The following is a 26,251-nucleotide window of genomic DNA, read 5'->3' as shown; positions in this document are numbered from 1 at the left end:
TAAACATGTTCTCTTCTTTATTTTTGAGCTTTTTGAATATGTACACAATGCTCAACCTCTATATCCCCACAACAAAAGGCGTGACTTTAATCCAAATTGCAATAATCGTTCATATCAGGTGTATTGCACACATCAGGATTAAGGCAAACGCAGTTCGATTGAAGAGATTGTATTACTTTGACAAAGTTAAAGTGGTCTATATCTGTCTATGGTGTCAGGCACTTAAACTGTACAGAATACGGAGCAAATATGAGAAGTATGTGACCCAAAAGCATGATCATAACTGAGTTTACAGCCTGAATTTATTATACATTATACATTTTTCCTTTCAGCGCCTTGCATGTACAAGGAAAGTCACCAAATCAAGGATGATGCATAAACAATAAATCCACCACCATTGTGTCACAGGGTGAGCATGCATACAAACCAGAGGATTGTAGATGTAATTCCACCATTAAGATGTTTTCACATTAAGGGGAAACCTGCCAATCGATAACAACATGTGACTATCAATTAAACCAATGCAAACTATCATATTACAATGTAGCTATTTTCTCTTTTTCACCAACGTTTTCACAACAGAGTGACACCCTGGAGGGGAAAAAAAAACAAATAAATGTTATAATATAGTGTCCTTGTCTGAAGATTTACATACAGCTTCAGTTAAATCTCAAAGACGAAAAAAAGTTTTTTTTAAATCTAGCAAAAGTACTGATGCAGTACATGATCGAAAAACCCAAAAAATGTAACGGCAAAATATTTACAACTATCGACCTCATTTCAATGAATTTTCTCAAAATGAGATTCGAAGCCAGTGAGACTACAGTAGGACATGTTTCAAGAGAAACAAGTAGACAAATAATACCTCCAAAAATATCATATAAAAGCACGAAGAATCCTGAGCATTCAATATAAGTCGTGTTGCGCTGATCTTTACAGAACAACTCGAGTAAGTTCACATTCGGAAGATTTCACGAGAGGATTTTCACACAGAAAACAGAAATGCAAAATGTGGAGAGCTTGGTAAAATGTACAAAATCAAATTTTCAAATTAAGAACGATAAGACTCAAACATGTAACACAGTCAGAATGTCACAACAGTAAAATAGCAAATTAATCATCTCTTTAAAACTGCGTCCAAAATAATGGACTGTTCAAGTTTACGTTGTTGTTTGCATTATCAACGTGTCACATCTCGGTGTCACATGGACACCTTAAAAACTGCTGAGCCGTCCGCTGCATTCAAAATTTGTGAATGAAATCATGAGGGACTTTTTCTGAACTCCCATTAGTAGTTGTCGTACTGTCAGCGAGTTTTAATCTTAATTGATCACACTTTAATTAATTTTCTTTTGCCCATTAAAATACATGTAATGCTGTGTGGTCTGAGAATATAACCGGCACCCCGCATTGAATATTTAAGAATGCAATTTACCGCTGCTCAGTGTTTTGTAATAGTTTAAAATGTGTCTTCTATTTGGGGTAAAAGCTTTAATTAATCAATGCCTCAGGGTGAGTCGTGCAATTGGCTTTTATACATCACTTAAGGTGATGACAATGTTTCATGTATTGTCGTTATCCTGGGAGATTATGGCTGCAAAAATAAACATCCAATGTCATTTTTACCTAGCATTTACATTTTCCAGCATTTGAACTCAATCCGATGAACCATTTATCATCTTTGCATATTTTGTTCAATTACATCTACCCTTTCCGTGTAGATGTACAATATTGATTACCGTCACCCCAAAAGGCAGCTGAAAACAACTTTACTTTCTAATTAGAGAAAGGTCAGATGAGCCAACTACGAAGAAAAGTAAGACAGAGTCCCACTTAAAAGTCCATCTTAAGTGTTAACACAAGCGTTACTGAAGAACTGATAGCAGGCCGACCTAATAAGTGCCCGAAAAAATCAATGAAGCAGTGTGTAAGTAAAATAAATAAAGGTCAAAGTGCTTGCAGATTCAATATGCTGGTGTGTGAATCGATACAGAGGGGAGGGGGGGGGGCTCTGAGCACAAACTGCATATCAATGCATCTCAATTGACCCTTTTTTCAAATCTCACTTCACCATTTCACATGCAAGTAAACACATACGTACATCATGTGGCTAAACATGTAAACGACTACAGCAGCGGGCCTTCTACAAAATGAAGCATCCTTGGTCACACAAGCTGCGTTTGACTTTACAGCCATCCAGCAGTTCAGTTTGTGCTCGGTTTGGACAGTTCAGCTGTGCTTGGCAAAAAATGTGCAGAAGATTATTATCCTATTTTTACTTCCGTCGCTTGGACACGGTATGCCCGTCGGTTCAGGCAATCCGAGAGTGTAACTTCGGAAACACTTGTGCCTGCACTTCTGGAGGATTGTACCCATATGTGGCTCACACCATCACCGGGTGGAGTCTGAATGATCAGGAGTTTCCTCGGTGTGTCTTTAGTTCAGCCTTACTTGACGAAAAACTTGCAAACACATCACTCAAGTTGTGATGTGAACAGGACCGGAGCGCTATAATCAAATACTGAAGCCTCAGCAGTCCACTGCGGTGTGTGTTTGCATACTGTAGCTGTGTACTGTATGTGCATACAGATGCATAATTGATGGTACATGTTTTCCTTCTATAGGTTATAGACAGGAGTCCCAGTGTATGTATAGGTCATAACTATCCAGGAAGTCCGTGGAAAAGACACTGGGGGGTGTTTGGGGGGCCAGCGGGGCCAATGTGGGCATTTCCTCCTCCTTTTCTTTCTCCATGGTGAAGTCCAACCAGTCCATATTGTCCAACCCTTGTTGATCCTCAGCCACCATATCGAAGGTGTCCATCGGAGATGGGAGATGGTCCAGGATGCTTGGAGTGCACAACATTTGGCTGTTGAGATCATCAATCACAGTCAACAAGCCCCCAGGTTCCACCCCCAGGAGAGGCTTTCCAGTGGTGCTTTCAAGGAAATCCTCCAAGCGACCACTTCCTCTGCGACTGAGGTCTTGTTTCTCTTCTTTGAGGAAATCCAGAGCCAGAAGCTCGTGCTGCAGAGAGCGATCAGCCTGAGGGGCGTCGCGGTTGGGTGGGAATGGGGGAGATGACGACTGGTGGAGTGGTGAAGGAACGGGAGATGGAGCGGAGGAGTTTGGATACTGGCGGTGCAGAGATGAGTCTTGTGTCTGGTTGAGGGTGGCGGACATTTCTGAAAGTGGAAAGAAAAAAAAAGAAAACTGAAATTGAAGTAGCAGAGAAAATGGAAACGAAAAGTAACAACTATGCTGAACTTTACCTCCTGTCTGCATAATAGTATCAATAAAATCTTCTTCATGCTCTGTATCCGGCTGAAAGACACACAAATACAACAAAATGTTTAGTTCAAAAATTATTTAAGAGTTTCACACGGGCATTAAGCACCCCTAAAAAGAGAATGCAATTAGTTTTCCAGCTTGGTGCCTCAATGAAGTCGCTTGTTTGTCGAGCGACCTAAGCAGACATGCAGGGCGTCGTACTTTGTCATCAGACGAGGAGGTCGCCGTCTTAATAGAAGCCGGAGACAAGGGACTGAACAGGGCGTCAAAACTGTGACCCACATCCTGAAGGAATGAGGGATGAAGGAAGTGAGAACAGTTCACACAATAAAAGTTAAAGAAGATACAAAAGTCCTCCAGGGACTTCCTGTGGCCACCTTGTGAGAGTCTTCACATCACTGTCAGATTGCTTACAGTTCGAGAGGAAGGTGATGAGTTTTTCCCCAAGGAAGCGGCGTCCTGGTCCTTGGAGAAAGACGGCTGGGTGAGCAGTGCTGACAAACGCTGAGCTGCTCCCTGCTGCGGTTGGTCTACAGAAACCTGACGTCCTCCACTATGGCTCTACAAATGAATACATAAAGGTAAAAACAGTGGACACATACTCATCACTGTGGATCAATCCACAAAGGTATAGCAAACATAGACAGGTGCAAGACAGAGGAATGATTAACCATATTTTTTTAATTAAGCTAAAAGATCACATAATGCAACATATTACAAAATCATGAACAGATGACACCGATCTGTCTGCAAAGAGTTATAAAGATATTTCTAAGACTTTGAACCCTTGTAAAGCACAGCGATCCACCATCCACTCACGGAGAAAACTTGGATTAGTGGTGAATCTTCCCAGGAATGGCCTCATGATCACAAGAACTCTAAAAGTTCACAGACGGCACATCCAAAAGGTCCCGAAAGAACCAGGAACAACACCTAAAGAACTGGAGGCCTTCCTTGCTTAGGGTAATGCCAGTGTTCATGATTTAACAATAACACAAAATGTTTGTGGAAAAATGGCACCCACGGGAGTTTCATGGGGAAAATCACTGCTGACCAAGAAGGACACAAATAATCGTCTCACGTTTGCCAAAAAAACCTCTTGGTGACCACCAAGATTAGCCAAATATTCTATTAACTAACTCAACAAAAGTGGAACTTTTTGGAAAGTATTGGTCATGCTGGTGTAAACCTAAGACAGCATTTCATAAAAAGATCATCAGAGCAGCAGTCAATCATAGACGCCGTAGTGAGGCGATCTGGTGCTGCCTTGCTGCTTCAGGACTTGGACGACTTGCTGTGAGTGATGGAAACATGAATTCTGCTCTCTACGAGAAAATCCTGAAGGAGAAAATCCACCCATTTCTTCATGACCTCCAGCTCAAACGCACTTTAGTTCTGCAGCGGGACAATAATACAAAACACCCCAGCAAGTCCTCCTCTAAATGACTTTAGAACGAAATAATATTAAGGTTTTGTGTTGTCCAGTCAAAGTACGGACCTCAAACCGATTGAGATGCCATGACATAACACAAACAGAATGTTCCTCCACAACCTTTTCTTGTGTTGTCTTTCTTTAATTGTAAAATTAGTTTAATATGAAACATTTGAGTGTGACCAATATGCAAAATAATAGAAAAATGAAGAAGTGGGCAAATGCTGCTTCATAGCGGTGTATGTCGCAAATAGAAATCACTGCAACATCGTTTTAAACTTCATATAAGCCTCAGCCTGATGCCATCCCCGGCATAGAAAAGTGTCATAAGAGAGTTAAAGAAACATGGAAAGATTGCTGATAGCAGCAATCCATGATATCAGCACACAGCGTTCCACTAAATCCTGACATTTCTTCGAGGCGAGCAGATTTACCCCAAAGACCAAGTGCTCCAGCACACCTGCACTCGACAGGCAATACTGTACATCTCAATTAGCCCAGATGAGATGAAGTTTTTGTTCCTCCTTTGTTAACATCATAAATCATTGTAATGGACGGTGTCATTTGGAGTAATTAGCAAAGCAATAGTAATCAGCATCAGGCGAGTGTCAGGCACTTATCAAGGACGGCTGTCATTGCCTCAAACAGCATACATCATTAATTTTCACTGCGGCCGGGATCGCTGGAGCAGTTGGTTCGCACTCTCCGTGCTTCCATCTCTTTGTGGAGTATTAACAGACTCTAACGGTGCTGCACAAGAGACAATAAAAGAGCCTCTGGAGCGCTGTGCTCAGGGAGAAAATAAAGTATGCCCAAGATCCATGAAATGTTACAAGTATATTCCGCCACTGCGTGAGGCTTAACCTTGAGCCTTTATGTGCACCTTTCAAGAAATGTCTCCGTGTGCATTTCAACACTTTTGTATAAATTGTCTTGTTTCAGTGATTTTGAAATGGGAAGAAACATTGTTTTAATCAGAAATAGCCATGTAATTTTGTGTTTCAAAAATCCCATGTGCACGCTCTGAGTGGTTTTATTATCAACTCTCATCAGCTGAACAGGGTTGTGACCTGCGATATTGACTGGAGAAGACTGTTTGTTGCGAGAGGAGAATAAAAAATCAGACTGTGAATGATGCTAACCCAGGACTGTGCAGGGTTTTTTTCCCCTTCTTTTTGCCAGTCAGTGGTCACAAAAACTGCAAAACAGCGGCTGAGTTCAGTTGGCCGTATGAGTTGTTTTACAATCTCAAGATCTATGGTTAGATCCGAGATCTTGTAATGTCTTTGTGTTCGTGTGTCCTTGCGGAAAACGCTGACCCTGCACAGTTCTCACAATGGTGGTCAAGAGTGTAAAGCACCTTGAGTCTGGTGACGCTGTGAAAACTCACTAATTTACTACCACATTTTGACATGCCGCCAGTCAGTGAAGGTGAGTCTTTTTACCTGTAGTGTAATGTGATTTGCTACTTTTTCCTCGGAAGCCTCGCTGCTTTGGTTTCCATTGATGTGACTGGTCAGGGCAATGAGGAAGTGGTTCCCATTGCTGTCTGTTACTAAAGTCGGGGTCGAGTCACTCTTGAGGAGATCCAGTGGGAAGGCTGACTGCTGGTTGAAATATGCTTGAGACACCTGCACAAAAGCACACATTAATTTTAAAAGATGTGGACTATTGAGAAATGTACCTGGTGATTCATCAAATGAACTAGTGTCCTTGTTATCACTCATTGTAAAATCAATAATAGGGAGATGTGACCATATATAGTATGTAAAATAAAACGCATCCTGACCTGTGCTGGTTGCTGCTGCTGATGCTGCTGGCCTTGGTTTTGCTGTGTCTGTACCTGCTGCTGCTTCATGTGTATCTTGGTCTGTATTTGGATCTGCTGGAGCTTTTTGCTTTGCTGTTGCTGCTTCAGGTGCTGCTGTAACAGTGACTTTTGTTGCTTCAGTAAGATCTGTTGCTTCAGCTGCATCTGCTGCAGGTGTTTTGAGTGCTGGAGCTGTTCGTGTGACTGTGACGCCTTCTCCTGCTCCTGTTGCTGTCTGACCTGCAGCTTTTGCAGTTTCTTTTTCTTCTGTTGACAAAGTTTCTGCAGATTCTGCTGGTTCACCAGCAGCTGGCTTGGTTTTTGGACTGTCTGTTGCTGTTTCTGAATGCTTTGCTGCTGTTGCTGCCGCTGTAGCAGAAGCTTCTGAATGGCCTGCTGCTGAGCCAACTGCAGAGCGGACTGCTTTAGACAAACATGCGCATTCTTCTGCTCGGGCTTGAGCGGCACCGGTTTCGCCAGCTCAGTTCGGCCCAAAGGTTGCAATAATGTGTCGGAGCCTGATGGTACAGTTGTATCAGATGGAGCTTCCTCCAGGGCTTCTTCCTTCACTGCTACTCTGGTGGCATCCATCCCATGCGAAGTGGATGATACTTGTAATGGAGGACAGCCAGATGAAAGAGCAACACTGGGCTCATCGGGTGGTTCCTCTTTGACTCGTACAAGAATGAGCGGCTCTGAAACCCGTCCATCCCGGCTTCCGTGCTCCAGCTGCCTCTTCAGCAACTCCACGAGCCTCTGCTTCTGCATCAGCATCCTGGTCAGCTCCTCTATCTGTTTATCTTTCTCGTGCAGCATCCTGTCTTTGTCGATAGCCAGAGCTGAGGAGGCAACAGTGTGAGCAGCTGAAGAAGCCAAACAGTGTTTCTTCTGAGAGGAGGACTTTAAAGAGAACTGACAAGGTGCCTGGGCAGAGCAAGTGGGCTCTTCTTTAATGTTGGCTTGGAGTTGAGCAGTGGACGACGGCTCGACGCTGAGCTGAGTGAGAGGGGAACTCATCTAGAGAGAGAAGAGAGTGGGGGCGTGTAAAAATGGTGGTAAAATACTAATAATTTTAGATCAAGACATCTTTTGCACTCTTTTCTTTGGGATTGAAGATGTTTTTGAAGCATAAAAAAAACAACACTGAGGTTTACCAGCTCATAGTTAAATCCTGGAGTCACTTGCAGAAGATAAAGAGCTCCGTATTTATTGGCAGCTCCCTTCTTTTCCATGCAAACAGTAAAGACAGCTATAGTAGGCGAAACACACAACTTTGGCATGATTTCTACATTTTTGTTCTTTTTGTAAAAATTTGTATTCATGTGATAATCCATTTTCAGTTTTAGTACAGGCCTATATTTGTTTGTTTGTTTGTTTAACTACAAAGTCAATCTACTCGGTACACATGACATAAGCCATCCTACATTCATTACCACCTAAGCGTCTACAAATTCTTCGGTGTTAGGATTAATTCATGAGTAATATCCCCTCAATTATTTATGTGATAGTATCATTAAGATCAAATTTATTCAAAATATATTCCAGTGCACCTTTGGTTATGTGGAGATTCATTAAATACAAACATACACTGGCCAAATAACAGGTATTTATAATAGAATTTTTTGCATTAATAACAATATTAAATAGATTACTTTATATGTTATCATAAAATATAGAACAATATTGTTTGATAATGCAAAATGCTGCGTTAAATAAACCTCAAAACAACTATAGAGAAACATGTGACACATAATGGACTACATCATAGTCATGGTAGGTGTTGTGTTTCAGTGAATTTCCGAGGTTATATAAATCTAGGTCAATATAACAACAGAAAAAAAAACCATGTCTGACCAGTCCTCCCAGGGGTTCGTTGCTAAAGCTGCCATCTTCTGGACTCATTGGTGAATGGTTGGAGGGGGTGAGCGGCGAGACAGGTGGGAGAACAACCGTGCCACCACAAATCATGAGCTGCTTAGGTGTTGCTGCCGGTGGAGTGGCATCAGCTACAAAGAAAGGTTCAGGTACAGGGACGGTCATGTGAAGAAAACAGTGTAAACGTCCTCTATTCATGTATTCTTTAGCTTTTTTTTTCACCGCGATCTTCGACTGACCAATGTGCAAAGATGTGTGATGGCACAGAGTCTTCTGCCGTGATGATGGGTTTTTATTGGTGGTTGCAGCACTTCTGGAGGACGCTGCTGCTCCCTCAGCCCCTGGCCCTGTGGTACCCCCTGCTGTTGGAGAAAAGGTAGTGTCACTGCCTCCGTTCAGCTCCTGGTAGGTCCTCAGCCTCTCGATGAGGTCGTTCTTGGTGCCGGAGAGAGGCAGGCTTCGCAGCTTCAGCTCGCACTTCAGCTCTGCAACCTGACAGGGGATGGAGTAGAAGCTAAATCAAGATTGAAGTGAGTAAAAGGCAAAGACATCAGAATAAATATGAAAGAAAAATTGAAAAGGACAGAAGGGGGATAAGGAAAGCAAAACAGAAACTCCAAAAAACTGCATAATCCATCACTGTCTCCCCGTGTATCAGCTCTGAGTGGGTAGGTCACTTCACAGAGACATAACGGTAATTCTGAGATCTTTCACATGCCTAAACAACCCGTTGCTCCATTGACTCGGCAGCTTGTAAACCGCTATATTGAACTCTGGAAATGCGAGTGTAGCAACAGAAAAACAAAGCCAGAAAAAAAGGCCTATTATTGTTTAAAGGCCTCACCCGATGCTTTAAATCAGCTTTGTTGTATGAATGACATGTTCAATTATCACTTGTCATTACGATGACACTTCATGTAGAAATAAATGTTACAACTGCAACTAACCTTCATTTCATCCAGGTTTGACGGCAGGGATGTTGGTTTTGTGCCAGCTAAAGCTGCAGTGTTCACAAAGTTGTGGTCCTGTTGGTTGGAAACACTAGTTGAAGGGGCGGCGGCAGGTTGAGGAGGGGAGGAGGAGGTAGTGGGGGATATAGAGGAGGAGGAGGGGGAGGACTGATCTGACTGAGGTCTGTTGGAGAGAAGGACAAACAAACAAACTTATTCAGTCCTCAAAACTCTCTTGTCTCTTCCACGTACTGTGTATTCTAAATGAATGCATGCATGTAATTAGTAGTCAGGAACGGGTTATTTTCAGGTCGACTTGGAGCACATTCAAGGTACATAAATCCGGGCAAACTCGCTACTCACTTGGGTGGTGCAGGCAGGATGGTGTGGTAGTTATAGTGCTGCTGCTGCTGCTGCTGCTGACTGAGGATCTGAAGCTGCAGGAAGAGCTGCTGCTGTTGGAGGATCTTGGCATAAGATGAGTCCAGATGGGGCGGAGGCTCTTTATCCCCCTTCTGGTCAGGAGGGATGTACTGATGGTACTTTAATTTTTTAACCTGTATGGCCACACATCAGCAATATTAGAATGTTAGAGATACTTGGCTCACTCTATGACAAAATGGTGTGCGTCTTTTGAGTTTTATAGACCTACCTTTGGCTTGTTGTCTTTGGCTTTCTTGTGTTTCTGGGTAGAGTTTGGTTTTGGCTTGGATAAAAAAAAAGGCAAGTATTATTGATTGCATCACTTTGCTTTTTGGTACCACAATCCATCTTTAACCAGAATTCCAGCAGAATTAATAATGAATTTGTTCAGTGGTTTTAAAATAAGAATGTTTTCAAAAATCGACCAGTTTTAGCTGTGATATATGCTTGTGTGACTTGTGCTCGCTCACAATTTGACCCTCCAGCAGTGAGTAAGAAAGTGTTGTGGCTCCTGCATTATTATGTCATTTGCTTCACAACTTTTAAACTATTAAATGTCAACTGAGTAACTGGGTAATGTCAATGAGTATTACCTTTAGATATGCATTTTGAAGCACACATGATTACTATTCTATCTGAGAAAATGGTTTTATACCTTCTTTTGTACGCTATATTATCATTTCTGGAATTTTATGAAAATGCTACTAATACTTAGGAGTACTCTGTACTTTTACACCAGCATTGTTTTAATGACAACAGTATGTTCAATCAGTGTGACAGTGATTGTACCTACGTATATGATCTCAGTACTCTTTCCACTTTGGTTAATTCCACACTATCACTATCACTATCACAACACATGAGATTGTTGGTATTCACCTTGACATGAGTGTGAGCAACCGTCCTCTGCACAGAAGCTGCTGTTTTTCCATTGGTCAGCTTCAGTGAAGTGGATGAACCTGAGGGCAGTGGAAGAGGGCGAGCTGGAGGAGGCACCTGATTGATGAGATGAAAGCTTTCAGTGATAACACGGTGGTACACAACACTGCACACGGTGGCCACCCTGTGTAAACCTTTCACTGGAGCGGTCCTACCTGTGTAGGAGAGGGGAGGCTGTTCCCAGCCAGAGTCTCCGCTGGAGAAGCCTCGGGTCCCAGGGCCAGAAGACACTCCTGACTGACGGGCTGTCCTGGAGACAGGTTGGCATTACTGTCCTCATCACACGATGAGGTCCCTCCTGAGGCCTTTGGAAACTGTGTCTCTGAAACAGGGAGTGGACGTTATGTGGTCAAAATCAACTAATATCTAGCTGAGTTTGTTAAAAAAAAAAAAAAAAAAGCATCTACCCAAGATTATTATTATTTATTCCCTGTCTATGTTTGTTTAAATGTCTGTCTGGTGTACATCCCTCAGATCATTTCACATTATCACCGCTGCTTCTAGGACAGGTGTGAGCTACACATGACTGCATGCATAATGTCTGACAAGCAACTTCAAATGTAACACAAAATAAACACTGGCAGCCGGTGCTATTTTATCGAACCAAAAACAGATTGTTGCTGCGGAGCGGCGTGCTCTGCCATCGTTACACGGACGCTTGTCTGAGATGATATCTTCTCTTTTGTCTGTGGTGCAGCCCTGATGAGTGGAGTTCATTTTCAGCCAAGCCGAACGGGGCGGGCCATTTAATCCATTATGTGACAGATGGCGTCTTACTCAGGACGATGTTGTGCTGAGAATCATTTCAGTAATTAATGCAGCAAATACAGTTTGTATTTCTATGTGGGGGCGTGAAAACAACAATATTATAAGTGCAAGCAACTAATTAACATAGATGGATACAATGAAAGTTTGTACAGAAATCACTGAAAAGGAAGCAAGGACCAGCTGCACAGATGCTTATTAACTACAGGACTGAGGTTTCAATGTTAGCCACCATTAGAAAAGTTCAGACGTCCTCAAGAACAGCAGTGAATCCAAGCCATGGTCTTCCTGCTAAATATTCCCTCGGGCATATCATATAATCATTTCATTATTATGCAAGCTTACGAGACTTCACAGGGACTTAAAGAATAAAGGGACCTGGTAGGGATCAGCACAGTCTTCTCTCCTTTTTGATCATAGATGTGTGTTATTTAATTACAGGAGCCGCTGTGGTCTGCAACAGACAGCTATGTAGAATACACTGCTGGCCATTAATTTACAATCAGCAGGAAGTGATGAAAGCACAACATGGGGCTGATTTAGTACCCCCTGATCTAATAATGTGATGCCTTACCTACTGCTGGGCCAAGCTGTGCTGGAATGGACTGTGTGTGTGTGTGTGTGTGTGTGTGTGTGTGTGTGTGTGTGTGTGTGTGTGTGTGCGTGCGTGTGTGTGTGCGTGCGTGTGTGTTCTGTGCTTTGTATGCTTGTGTCTTTGCATGTCAACCTTCAGTAACTCTCGGTGGTCGCAGTGCTTCTACTGATCGCGGCGGTAATGCATTTGTGTTTACTGGGTGGCAGTGACAGAGATGGATAATCCACTGACACCTTTGTTATTGAATTTCAACAATCATAGTCTAACACATCAGTCAAACGGCTGGACCCACTATCTCCAATCTTGTATTCTGACAGTACTCGAACACATATATGGACACATATACAGTATGCTGTATGTGTGTTTATTTTACCCTTTCGACACATTAAGTCATTTGCTGTGATTTTACGCTATTTTCTTCCACGTTGTCTCCTAATACAGGATAATGACTATTATTCACTGACTTTTCAGGTATTTGTGATTGCAAAATTGAAGCAGCGTTTGTAACCTCTTGTCTGGCAAGCAGGGATGACAGCGCGTAATTCACTATGTCCCACTTTAGCCTTTCTAAACCCAAAGAGGTTGCTGTTATACGCGTTAATGCTCCTCTGGTGGGAGAGTTTGTGTTGACATATTGAATATGATATTGTTTCTTTTTTGTTGTTGTTTTGAGCATTTATTGCATGTGTGTGTGATTATGTACAAGTACAGCTCGGGTGTCTCAGAGATATGTTCATATTTAGTGGAGGAGGAAGAGAGCAGGGGAAATATTCATGAGCCACAAACTGTTAGTGTGTGCTGATGAAAATGTATTGTCAGCTCCTCTATTTGCATACAAATGCTGTAAAGTGCACCATTAATATTACACATAATGGTGGCACACTTGATTTTTGACAACTACAAGGTACCGCACAAATAAAAAGTACTGTTGTCAAAGCTAATGTGATTCCATGCATTTTGATTTCCTTTGGAGAAACAATAGTAAGCATTGTTATTGTGATGGCTGTAACAAATCAAAACTCCTTTTAAAAAAGGAAGCATTGAAAATATATTGTGTGATCAAATAATTGACTGTTTATTGTGCTACTGGCATCACATGGTGGGAGTGGGAAGTTTTTAGTATTCAAGAAAAATCCTTTTATGATGATTTCATTGTAATCACCCATGAATAATTCAACACTTATTATTAAACATGTCGTTAAAAACTGTTTTGGGATGTTGTAGGCGACGCCAAGCTTCCATAAATATGTTCAAATTGACCTCCTAACCTGTGAGTCGACTTCTAACTGCCTGCATAAACAGAGAATTCATTGTAAGAGTACTTCTTAGGTGTCCTGATGAAGACAACAAGAAAGGGTTCATTGAGTAGTTTGTTAGAGTGAAAAACTTTACGTAAATAATTAATTTTCAGTCAAAATGTCTTTTCATGAGAGGACAATCGGAACACTGGCTCACCCGTGATGGCTTGTTTAATGCTGGAGTGGACAGGCAGGATGTTTTTGTGGATCAGCTCCATGGGGCCGGGCCGATGGGCGATCTTATCGTTTAAGTTGTCAACAAGGCGAGCTCTCTTCAGCTGAAGCTGCTTGGCCTGAAGTAAAGGCTCTGCTGGGGACTCTGCAAATACACACAGAAAGCAATCAGGGAAATCACTAATAATTACCCAGATTGCAACCATCTCAAGGATCTGTGCAATGTGCCTTAAGCTCCAAGGAGAAGGGGGCACTATTTGGTGCTTTACCCTCCAAGATGTGCATCCTGATCAGTTCAGATTTCTCTGGTCGGCCCTTGATCTTCCTCTTGAGGTAGTCTTCTGTCTGGAGAGAGACAGAGGAAGGAAACGCAGTCGTTCAATTGCTGTCAAGACTATGTCACCATACGTGCTAACTTCTTTTCCCACCACTTAATGGTCTGAAAGCGGTCTGGAATGGAGCTGCCATTCAAGGTGCTCCCTCTCCGCAATGAAGACTACTGCATGATATCAGGTGAACAAGGGACAAGCGATAACATTGCTGAGTGTTCCGATAACTGTATGATTTGTGATCAATAAAACCACTTAAGTTGATGATGATAATTGAATTGTGCTTTGAGATTTGTTCTTCCAAGTAACAGTGTTTTTTTTTCTTCTGCTCCTCTATGCGTCCGTCTCCTCCACTATCTGCCTTCGACTCAGCCACTCGTATCTACCCCTGTGGGCTATCCAGGGCAGTGGCGCTCCATCTCATTGGCCGAACATGAATGCACATAATTTAGCTGAGTTTGTTGAGTCTTTTGTGATATCTGTATTGGGCATGTTGGGGCATGATAAAATTGCAATATATTGTGGGTACAATACTGTATAAGCACTTCTTAGTTGCACTCACTGTCCACTAAGTGCATTCGTCTTCTGTGCACAAGACTCTGATCCTGCATGAACATTCAGGAGTAATAGTATACGTAATGCCTCCTCAAGAGAAATTTACTAGAACCAGCCAGATCTAAATCTGATGTCTGATGTGATGTTGGCATACTCACCCGTGCTCGCTCCAAGCTCCGTCTCTGTTCGTGGAAGGCAGCTGAACTTTTCAGTGCTTGAAGAATAAATAGAGCGAAGAGCAGAGATGGAGAGAAAAGACAGGATGTCAACATTGCAGCGTGTCTATTCATGCAACTGGAGAAGGCGAAAGAGCTCAGAACGACTCTTTGCTCTTTCACTCCCTTCAGTGTGAAAAGGTTTATTGATAGTGACAATTATGGCTTTTTCTGAGTCTTATATTAGTGGAGCACATCCTCAGTCCTCGTGAACAAGCTGATGCTTGTGAGCAGGGTCATCTGAAATGCACAATAGAATGGCCCTGAAAAGAGCTGCTGTGAAAGAGTGGAAATCACAAAGTCAAGGAGAAAGTGGCTTTAAGGGCTTGATCCCAAGGAGCTAATCCACTATGGAGGGATTTGTATAAACTGTTCAACATCTGCAGTCAGTATCTCTTGGAACTCAGTGAGATAATTGCAGTCAGAAACATTTTTTGCTACCAATTTCTTCAAACATTGTTATTTTCGGCAGTTATGGGATTAGTACTGGCAAATGCTGAAAATATCAAATAAGGAATGTTATTAAACTAATGACTCCTAAAAAGTGGATTTCTGAAATGTTCAAGCCTTCACAAATACGGTGGAATTTTGTTGAATTTACATTTGTTATCTTGCTTGCCTAACGGTAAAACCTTCTAGAAGGCCTGTATAATTATGTAAATCGTATATAATGAGTATTGTGATAAACCTTCATTATTAGGAATACTAAGGTGAACGGTGCGGGCACATTAGCATTTTGCATCCTGTATTATTTATTCACTTTACTTCAAGACATTAAGGTAAATACCAATCTAAAACGTGTCAGAAACATTAGAAGAATTCGGTAGCTCATCAAAGGTTATGATGAAATATGAAGAGCGCCCCCGGGCAAAGAAGCCCCAGAGTTCAGTCGGCTGCAGGGAAGTTCATTGGCCCAGGAAATCAGCAAATAATCACAGCTCAGGTTAGTTAGAGTTCAGAGCTGATGTGTAACAAAAGTCCTTCAAAAACAGACACGTCTTGACATCCACTTCCTGTGGATCAAACCCACATGAATGTGTTGCTACAGAAAAAATTGGACAGAGTTATATCAATATTGGAGAGAGACCAGAGCTGCTTCACACAAGAAACCTAAGAAATTGAGACACAGATAAATAAAGCCAGCAGATGGTATCTGCATGTGTGGTTTCATACTGTGAAGCACGAAGGAGGAGCTGTGATGGAGTGTGTGAGGGGTGTATCTCTGCCAGTATATTGAGAATTCAGGGCAACACTTCAGCAGCATGGTGACCGAGACACTCAGCCGAGACGCACCATCCCATCTGGTTTGCGCTCTGTTAGACCACCCCTTGTTCTTCAACAGGACTCTGACCCAAAGCACATAGGCCCATTTGAAATAGTTTGGGACGAGTCGGACCCCTGAGTGAAGGAAACGCAGCCATAAATTACCTGGCGTTAAAGAGTGCGGGTAAAGCTCCAGGGGACGAACTCATGAAGCTCGTAGAAGAAAAGAGGCTGCAGTGCTCGTCTTCAAAGGCTACTTTGAAGAGACTTGGGACACATCTTGCTTTATTTACCCTTTATTGTACATGCAGGATGTGCACACTGCTCAAACAGTGTAATTTCTGTGTGTTTTGGATCTTTGCCAGCACACTGGAGGAGAAGAGAAAGGGTGACTAAGCGGATAATGTGTGGCCATATTGAGTGAGAACTGTGCAAATTCTAGCCTCTTTGGTTTACGACACTCAACTTTAGCAAAATTGCCTTGTTTTTAATCAGAATCAGACACGCATGCTAACAACATTATTGGATGCAATGAGCATGTATGAGCTGCAAAAAAAAACAACCAAAAAACAAAGGATTATTTTAAATATCAAAGTGTAATTCTAAATCCAATGCACGAGAGCCAACACAGTAGACAATGTGTAGCTGTCTCACTGCACTGTACATATACGCACACAATGGTATGACTGGATTAGCAACCCTGGGGCAACACTGCTGGTACCTGCACAAGCCTCAGTTCACGTCACTGAGCACTGTCACACTGCTGGTACACGCTCGCTCTCGCACACCCTGAGGACATGAGCCCTCTTAGACCTTTCACCCTTCCACAAGGGGGCTATGTGGCCTCCTCGAGGGTGTGTGAACCTGCCTGTCAGTCAACTGCATTGCAAACGAATGGAGGATGGAGAGAGGAAGGGAGGGGAGGAGGGATGGATGGATGGGTACAGACTGGGGGGTTTATGAAAGTGGAAGGCTGGAAATAGAGAGGAAGAAGATGCAGAATCGTAAAAACAGATGGAGGGAAGAAGTGGAGAGAAGATAAATGAGGAGAGGCAGCTGGAAGAAAAATGGAACAACAGACCGAGGGGCAAATAAAGAGGAAATAGAGAGTGGTAGGAAGGGGTCAGAGAGAAAAGACCCTATTATGTGCATGAGTGGCTTCTCGCCACCGTGTTACCAACATTCCCCATCTTTAAACTTAGCAAACAACGAGCAGCTTCACTTCCTCTGGCTGTGACTACCTTTTTTTGTTTCAGTCTGCTGCTGACTTGTGTTTTTTTTATTCAGCGTTAACGGCGTGCATTTAGAAAACTCTGCTTCACATTGTGCTTTCCTGTTTTTCATGATTGTGCCATTCAATTCCTCTCTGTTTGTATTTCTTCAGGCCCACACTGCGAACAGGTCACACAATGAATCAGTGAGCATTGCCTGTGCTCTGAGTTGTGGAAGTTAATTATTCTCTAAGTGATCTCTTAATGCTACTGCAACATTTAGGTGCTCATTAAAGATTTGTTAAGAAAATAATAGGTTCAATTCATGACTGCAAGGTGATATTTATATAACTGGGCATCTTTCTGTGTGAAGTTTGAATATATTCGCCACCAGTGAATTGGTTTTCCTTTTTTATCTTTGTGAACACACTTAGCTCTTGTAGAATATCTGTAAAGCTGCGAATTATTGATCCTGTCAGCTGAGCTTTGTCAAACAGGTTAACAAAAAACGAAAATGTGTTGCTGTTCCTTTAAGATCTAAAGGAACTAATCTGATAGCCACGTGTGGGTGAGTGTAAACCGACCCATTTATTTTCTCCCCATCTATTTATAATGTACATGTTTTTTCTGAGAAGTGTAAAAATAAAATAAAGAAACTTATCGAGATATCGCACATTGTGCTTTTTATATACGTACTGTCTGAACGCCCGTTTGCACACCGTGGCCTTTAGCAGTCAGTAGCGTGCCCACAGAAACCAATGAGGACGATGGCATGTTTATTATTATCGTTCATTATTCTAAACTAAACAAGTAAAGTAAGTGAAGAATTGTACCCAAAAAGGGAGAAAAGCATGTTAGAAGTTGAGGGAAATACTTTAGAGAGGAAAATACTTTTTAAAAACACTCTGAGAAGTAAAAGCTTTTTTAACTACTGAACTATTTTCCGGTTTGATAGGATCTAAGTCTCATCTGATGATTTTACAGAAGACATTAAGAGAAAGTGATGTTATGATAACTTCTTTGACAGCGAAGTAGATTGAAATGACCACATTAGTGGAACAAAAGCAGAGTGGATAATGGAAGGAGAGTGAAGCTGAGAACCCTGGGTACGCTCTCGGAAAGTGTCAAACAAAAAAAATAGGCAATATCTGACTAATTAGAATGAAAGGACTAATGTGGCATTTGAAGAGAAGTTACAGAGATTAGGTTGAAGCTGGAGGAAGAGGATGGACAAAGACATGAAGAGACGGAGGCAAATAATGATAGATAATGAAGAGATTAAAAAAAAATCAAAGAGCTGTGTTGCTCCTCCTCAGACTGCTTCCTGACTCCATCACAGACTGGAGCCATGTATTGATCGTCCTTCATTAATGAGGCCATGGTATGCAGCATTAACTAACCTAAAATATCAAGTGGCTATCAAAACCTTTTTAAATTCTAAAACCCATCCCACCATAAGATCCCGTCCCACCTACTCACTCGCCTCTTTAACAGCCTATATAATCCAGTGCTACAAAATCTGTGGCAAAGTCGACCTTTACAATGTTCAGTTCTGCCTGAGATCCCCGTTGACACTTTAATTTAACTTTGTGCTCATTTTGGAGGTTATAGTTTGCCGTGTTGTGGAACTGGAGGGCAGAAATAGATCAGTACTTATCAAGAGAACTACAGCTTGCCACAATAACGGCCCTGCATTAGACGATAATAATGTTTGACTCTTCATTCAGTGACAATCGTGGATTTTTGCTTGAATGAGCAAGATATTGCTATTTGACACAACTATTAGCTTCAAGCAACACCAGTTACTGGTCATGTTCTGTACGTGCTTTATCCGAGTTCGGGTTATCATTTAAGTAGCACCGAACAAATGCAAGCTGATTATCAGTTTTTGGCTGAAAACATGATCTAACATGTTGAATTCAACCCTGCTGGGTTTTAACAAAACCAAAAAAAAGTATGCCTGTGCGAAAAAAAAAAAAATGTATATCACATCCAAACACATGGAAGCTGATTTACTAACTGGGGAGGTAAATCGGTAAATGAGGCTTTGGTTGCTGAAGTGTTTCTGACTCAGCACTTGTCCATTAAAAACCTCAGGTTCTTGTTAGCGGCAGTTTTTAAAGGACTTCCTTTAAGCAAGATTCATATCTCTGTGCGAAAGCTCGAAAGCAATATACTACAATTCAGCACAAGGTCAATGCAGGCGTCTAATGAAGCGGCAAGCTCTTGGTTAATGGGCTAATTGTATGAAACCATGTGAACAAAAACACGCTGATTATCATCGGTTTCGACAAAGAGGCAGGGCAGAAACAATTCAAGTCAAGACAAATATGAACAGTGGAAATGCTTACGTCCTCTGGCTACAGCCTCTCTCAGACATATGAAGTACATGCTCAGCACACTAATAATGAGAAGCTCAACAATACCATAGTTCTCCTTGTTGTTTACACAGGTAACATTTATTTTGCAGTAGCTCTTTAGGTTTTTACCGGCCCGGGTGCTTATTCTTAATGCTGTCTGCTTCATAAAGATAAGACCTGGCTATTTTATTATAGAATATGAAAACCTTGAAGAGATATAATGTGTTTATGGGTTTCTTATGCAGAATATATTCTTGCGACGGTGAATTGACTGTATTAAAACGAAGCCCTGCGTTATCGGTTTTCAGCCCGCTGAATCGAGCGTTGACCACGTGAATAGATAGCAATACAAAATACTCGCAGAGGAGCACAAAACACTTCCTGTGTGACTCTGTGAGAAAATGTGACAATGAATGGGTTCTGATTATTCATTATGAAACCAGCAGTGACAAGCAAAGTATAAAACTCAAACTTTGTCATAATGAACTTTGGTAGTGTGCTAAAGTGAGTCACCCAAGACATAAAAAGTGTCGTCATGAGCTTTAATTTGCAGCTCATGTATTATATTATCATATGTAGAAGTTTATGCAGAACTTGTAATGCACAGGTGAGCATGAGCAGAACCGTATTCTCTTTAAATGAAACAGTTTAGTTGAGAGGTGAGTTAAAAGAGGAATAAAGCCAAAAGCATAAAAAGCAACTCTTACCCTTCAATTAGTGAGACCATCAATACACTGAGTTTGATTTTAGACAGGGAGAAATCTCTCAATCCAATGTGAACTCATTACCAGTTGTTCAGCGCAGCAGTTGAAGTGTGACCTCGAGTCAATGTTACTCTGTAAGACTGAAACTTCCGTCTCTCTCGGGTGACGCTACCAACGTTGTACCATAAGTCAAATCACTTCAGAAGCTGTTGTGGTTTCACAAGGCTTCATTTCAAATACCACGGCAGATTCTCACAGCGCCGGCTGAATGAGAAACCTCCATCCGACGGCATGGATACGCTATACTCGACTCAAACTTCTATACAAAAACCGACTGCAGCAGTTACCAAAACGTGAACTCTTCTTGTTTTGCTGTATACTTTCTTTCATTTCTAGTCGTTTGCAACATAAATCTCATTATATTTGTTCTATTCTAAATTATTTATGATTTTGTATTTTATGGATTCTTGCGTTTCTTTGATGTCTAGGTTAGATTACTCCTACTGCTTTTGTCTTCACCGTCCTTTCCAACAGAATTTATTTTCTATATAGCTCAGAATGTTTTAGCTCCAGTACAAAACTCTGATCTTCTGTTATGTTATGAACCATCCAGCTCATTTGCAGTTATTTTTTTTAGTCTATTTCATGTTTGAAGATGCAAAACATGTTGAGTTGCCTTATCATTGAAATGTGCTCTACAAATAAAATGGCCGTACCGTAGTGAGTGAACATGAATCTGTAAGTTCCATTTATTTTTCTGTGCGTAGAACAACAAAATCCTTTTGTACAGGATGTACAAATCTGTGTGTTTGCAAGCCATCTAACTACACTGCCCTAGGCTGTAGGACGGAAGGGGCACCATTCAAAAGACAAAACTGTTCCATAATTACTACTGGCAACTGTGCCTTGGGATGTAGAGAAAAGCTGGAAACACTTTTTCTTGAGCTTGTATCATTTGAAAACAATATGCTGGGCACATTTCACCTCATTTGATATGGTTGGATATGTTACATTATGCCTAAGTAAGAGTCATAGTAATTACTGTAAGGCTGCCACAGCATGTTTGACACGTGGTTTGAATAGTCTGCATTAGTTGCATGTTAGTGAACATATGGTGCACTTACGTGGCATGATCCCCTGGTTCACCAGCTCCTCTCTGGATCTCCTCTGCTGCAACTTCAGCTGGAGAACTGAACGACACACACAAGAAAAGAAGGGCAGGAAAGTCAGTGGGTGCAGAATGAGTGGAGCTCTTCGCGTCGCAGGCTTTGCATTATCTCGACCTCAATCAGAAAACCAGAAAGTACTCCGTTTGGTGCATGTTTCGAAATATCTACAAAAAGAAGGATATGAAATAAGCATTTTGTGTTTGTCATAATCTTGTCCAGTTAAATCTAGCTGTAGATTTTAATCTGATCTGTTAGTTGCTAATGAAGGATTTTCTCTGAGAAGACAGAAAAGTTGTGCAACTTGATGCATACAGAGAAGTCAATCACATGTATACAGACACACAAACTCGCAGTTTCCTGTTTCACTTTTTTTTTTTTCCATAGACAGGCAGCACATGAAACCTCAGTTTCCCATTACAGAGTGTCAGAAAAATGTTTAAATGATGAATTTGTAAAAACAAAAAAAACAAATGACTTAATCATCCAACAACTGGAAAGCTATATACCTTGTACTGACCCCCCAGTACGGAGTTTTTGGAAAACCTGTCAGCGAAATCAGTTTTATGACTGAAACCTTGGAGATGATGTGCACATCGGTAGTTTCATCAGCATCGTGAATTTAGCACTGAAGTGTAATATAAAGTAGCATCTGGAAACATTCGTGGGGGGAAGCGAGGTCGTTTTCACACACCCTGACCATCTGCACTTATGATAGTAACTCACAATTCAGCTTTGTGGACTCGAGGCCGCGGTGCACAGTGGACTATAAGCTTCGTCTAGCAGTAACAACATAAAAACTAACCTTGCTGTAGAGGTAAAATATTTATGTTTTTAACTGGTAACGTTCAGTTCCCAATTTTCTCAAGATGCGCCATTAAGTGTGTAAATCTGTATTTTTGTTGTTAATGCTAGAAAAAGAAAAAAAAAAGGAGCCCCCCAAAGCTCATTGCCGGGTCATTATGTCTGATCAGTGATGTGAAAGGACAAATCCATAAAGTCATAATTTACTGCTGTACCCGCCGGGCTGAAGTCGATCGCCTCAGTGACATTCAAACTCCAGTTCATCTTTCCTCCAAGTGTTTCTTTACCGTGGGGTGGGGGTGGGGTGGGGGTGGGGGGGTGGTGGTGGTGGTGGTGGTGGCCAAGTAATGAACTCTGACGGAATAAACCAATCAAAATGCACTTAAATTAAGGTTCCCAGAATAAATAGGTTCTAAACTGATTACAAACACAACAAGTAGGCATTTTTGAAATGCTTTCAAAGTACAAAATGTAATTAGATGCTATAAAGAAAATATAATAATAATTGGGGCAATCTGGTTAAACCACTGCTGTCGGTTTGTGTTCCGATCATCGATCCATTGATATGAGGTAGTATAGAACCACCTCTGCATCATAAGCAGCTCAGAAGGCTTTCGTCAACTATAAAGACAGATACTTCATTGATCCTTGTGGAAATTTCCAGTCCATCACAGGACAAACTGAGTAAAAGTCATGGGGCAATTCAGACGACCTCAAACGTGAGTTTTTTGCGATCGTGACAGTAAATCCGACACGTGTATCTTCGACACCTCTCACCAACAAAATGAAATGCAGACGGTTATAGCGCAACACCCAAACACGAAACCGGTGCAAAAACCGTACCGATTGGCAGTAGAAGTCCGCTCAAAGGTTACATGTATAAAAATAGGCAAAAACTTGAAATTATGTTCACACACACACACGCAAGCAGCGGCTGTGGAAGCCGCTCCCTTCAATCACTCCAGAGCCGTTTCCTCTGTATCGTTTTGGTATAAATAGGGCCTAATTCATGCAACACACTCATTTGAATACTCCGGTTTGCTTGTGGCGTTCCTCAAGGTACTGCTCTTAGTCGAACAAAATGAGGAAAAGTTCAATTCGGCTCCATGTATCATCCAACTCCTACAATGGCCTCAACACTGTGACTTTGTATTGACGCAGCCAGCATCGCCGTACACACACCATGAAAATACTCATTGTGCCGTGAAACGTGTTGTTTTTTTCTCCTTTGATTATTATCTCAAGCATACGTGGAGGCTAAAGTCTGTTGTCATACTTTCAAGGTTTTGCTTCCCCTGTTCCATAGTAGAAAACTGTGTTCAGGTGCGTGAGCCTCGCCTTCATTTTCTATTGTCTGCATTGAAAAATAATGAGAGCAGCCTCTTCCGCTGCGGCCTGGTACGAGCAGGATCCGCAGACTTTTTCTCCGCGCGTCCTACAGTCGCCCGAGATAAAAACGTTCGTATTCCTTTGATTTCTGTGACGAGGACGTGGAAGATGCAGGATGGTGCCGTTTCTCCTCCCGGCAGCAGAAAAGATTTAACTGGCTCCCGCTGGCAGACTAAGAAAACAAACACTAACACAGATACTAATTATAATAGCGCATAATATTTTTCAACACTTGTGTGGGTACATAAAGAGATGCACGCACATGTTGTACACACACGCGCACTCACTTGTTTTCGAGGCAGATGATTTGTGCCCACAGATGACAGGAAAATGAGGCAATGTGCTGATACAGAATCTATTCTAGGAGAGAGTGCTCATTGCTGAAATGTCACCACGATAACAGCAATTGTTCTATTATTCAACAACATTTTATCCAAAATAAGAGCAATTATGAAAAGGATCTTGTAAGATATGGGTCATTTGGCCAACAAGTAAGTGTGGCTGTGGTTCAGTTTCAAGTTGCCTTGTTTATGTGTCGTAGTGTCCCAGACAACAAAAGTTGCTTTCAGCGGTGTGTGTGTGTGAGCACCTCGCATGGCAGCCATGTCTAAAGGTGAGCGTATGTGTAACTGTGTGAGCCGACAGTTGAAGTGGCTAAATGCACTATATAAGAAAAGGTCCGTTACCACTTACTTTGCTCTCTCAGGCGGAAATATTTTATTGGGTTATAACAGTAACTCCACTATTAAGGTCCATCTGAAATACAGGTCTGTGATCAAATAATACACTGCAACTTGTATGATAGTGTTCCGTTTTGAGGGACACTTACAGAAAAATAAGGCAGTAACGTCTGACTGAGTGTTGTTTAGAGGCTTTCTGCCTGTTGCTGATGAACATCTCTTCATGACTACTCTTCAGAATAACACAACTTTCACAAAGTTCAACCTTGTTACTTCAATATCACTATGAGTTTCCTGGACTCAATTTGGGCTTCTACAGATCTGAATCCAGTTCACCAGTCAGGGTTCAGGACCAAGTCAGGAGGTGGGGGGGGGGGGGGGGGGGGGGGGGGGGGGGGGGGAGGCTTTGTTTGCCCTGAGGCTGCACATTGAACACCTCAATGAAGACTCTTACAAGACACTTCTAAAGCAGAACTACCTAATCAGCCATTACTTTTATTTCAAATGTTTTAATTTTATAACTGATAGATTGGCGGTTTTCTGTCACACAATGCTTTTTTCTGATATTTGTCAGTGTTCATGTATCAATTCTCGGACAAAGTCCTGCAAAACGTGACCCTCAAACACTCATTCAAACTCAGTCACCTTTCCTCAGAATTTGCCAGGCACTTCTTTCCGGAGTCCTTTTCACACTGTAATGTTGTTTACTGTACTTTGAGCTCTCTCTTTCCTCCATGAACGCATGATCCTCCTGTCTCCCCTCCCCTCTGCCCATTTTTTTTCCCCCCTCTCGGTTTTCTATTTGTGTCCATGCTGTAACCTCTTGGAACCCAATCTCCCCCTCCCCCCGCCAAGCCGACGAATTAAGAGGAACATTACTGTAAACTGCCAACACCACACACAGTCCCACACACATGCAAAGACAGAGAAATGACCGTTTTAATGAGATTTATCTCCCAGTATATTGTAGAAGAGAGAAAGTAATCAGTATATCCTCTTGACATTCGCATTCTGTAACGACACAGTCTGTTGTATTTTCCCACAAATTGTAATAAGCTGTTGTATGAAAGCATACCTTTTGCAGAAAATAATCTAACTTTTCAGAGCTCGGGCTACATGTACGCAGACTGGATTTTTTTTCTTCTGCAGGCCTCAGGAGTTTGTACCTCTCCTAAATCAGTCCAACTCCAGCTCCTTTAAGGCCCATGCCGCTACGGTCAACAGGTTGCTGAGTTCATGGACTCACAGCCGAGGACGCTGTGCCCAGGCTGGCTGAGGCCCAACTGTAATACAGCCACTTGTAGATTATTTGATCCACTTAACACTTCGAGTCCAGAAAATAAACCGGGGCGATAGTTTGAGGAAGAGCTGCCCGTTTAAAACAGCTGATGTACTTTTCAGCACGTTACCACATTGCTTCAAAAAAAAAAAAAAGACACTTGCAATCGAAGCGTTAAATCAATTAGCTGTGTATATTTTTAAAACCGTCACATAATGTGTGAAGCATGACACGCAACAGGCAGCCCACCTTGTCTGAGACTCTGACAGGCCTGACGCTCTAATTCAAACCGTATAGCTCGCTCGTCCATGGTGCCGCCGATTGGCTGTGGCCGGAAGTGGGCAGGGTTAATGCGGACACATGGCAGGTGCTCCAGCATGGCGAGTCCAATCAAACGAGAAAATTATTCTGAGTCGACAGGAAAGAATGAATGCGCGGAGAGAAAAAGCCCACGACTTGTCACGGAGTCGTCCAGGATTGTTCTGTAGTCACAAAAGTGTACATCCATGAAAGAGGACACCAACATTCCATGTGGGAAAAACTAGTTTTTATGATGAAAATAAAGAGCAATCCTTCTCAGTAAAAACAACAAAAAATAAAAATAAAAAGCAAGAGGAAGTCATTTGCAGGACTTCAGGAAGATGATCATAAGCCAATAGTCCTCATCTAAACAGTCGTCTAATACAGGAGGAACTGTCTCTGCTTTACTGGAGCTTCTCCTGTACTACTTCTTGCTTCAGGACT

General features: G+C 41.9%; 1 protein-coding gene across 1 annotated transcript; it reads right to left on the bottom strand.

Annotated features, from left to right (window-relative positions):
- On the bottom strand, positions 1 to 26,251 carry LOC308124312 (myocardin-related transcription factor A-like). Its single transcript, XM_080487230.1, has 18 exons — positions 25,757 to 26,251; positions 21,314 to 21,379; positions 14,595 to 14,650; positions 13,822 to 13,897; positions 13,536 to 13,697; positions 10,876 to 11,042; positions 10,661 to 10,777; positions 10,011 to 10,064; positions 9,722 to 9,915; positions 9,356 to 9,542; positions 8,631 to 8,900; positions 6,837 to 7,550; positions 6,513 to 6,701; positions 6,169 to 6,354; positions 3,706 to 3,852; positions 3,493 to 3,576; positions 3,273 to 3,324; positions 1 to 3,185 (listed from the first exon to the last, which is right to left on the bottom strand). The coding sequence occupies exons 1-18, from the start codon at positions 25,884 to 25,886 to the stop codon at positions 2,626 to 2,628; spliced, it is 3,411 nt and encodes a 1,136-aa protein (XP_080343356.1). The 5' UTR covers positions 25,887 to 26,251; the 3' UTR covers positions 1 to 2,625.

This window comes from Lipophrys pholis (assembly GCF_963383615.2).
Source record: "Lipophrys pholis genome assembly, chromosome: 19".
In the NCBI taxonomy this organism is placed as follows: Eukaryota; Metazoa; Chordata; class Actinopteri; order Blenniiformes; family Blenniidae; genus Lipophrys; species Lipophrys pholis.
This window is presented reverse-complemented; position numbering and strand designations above follow the sequence as displayed.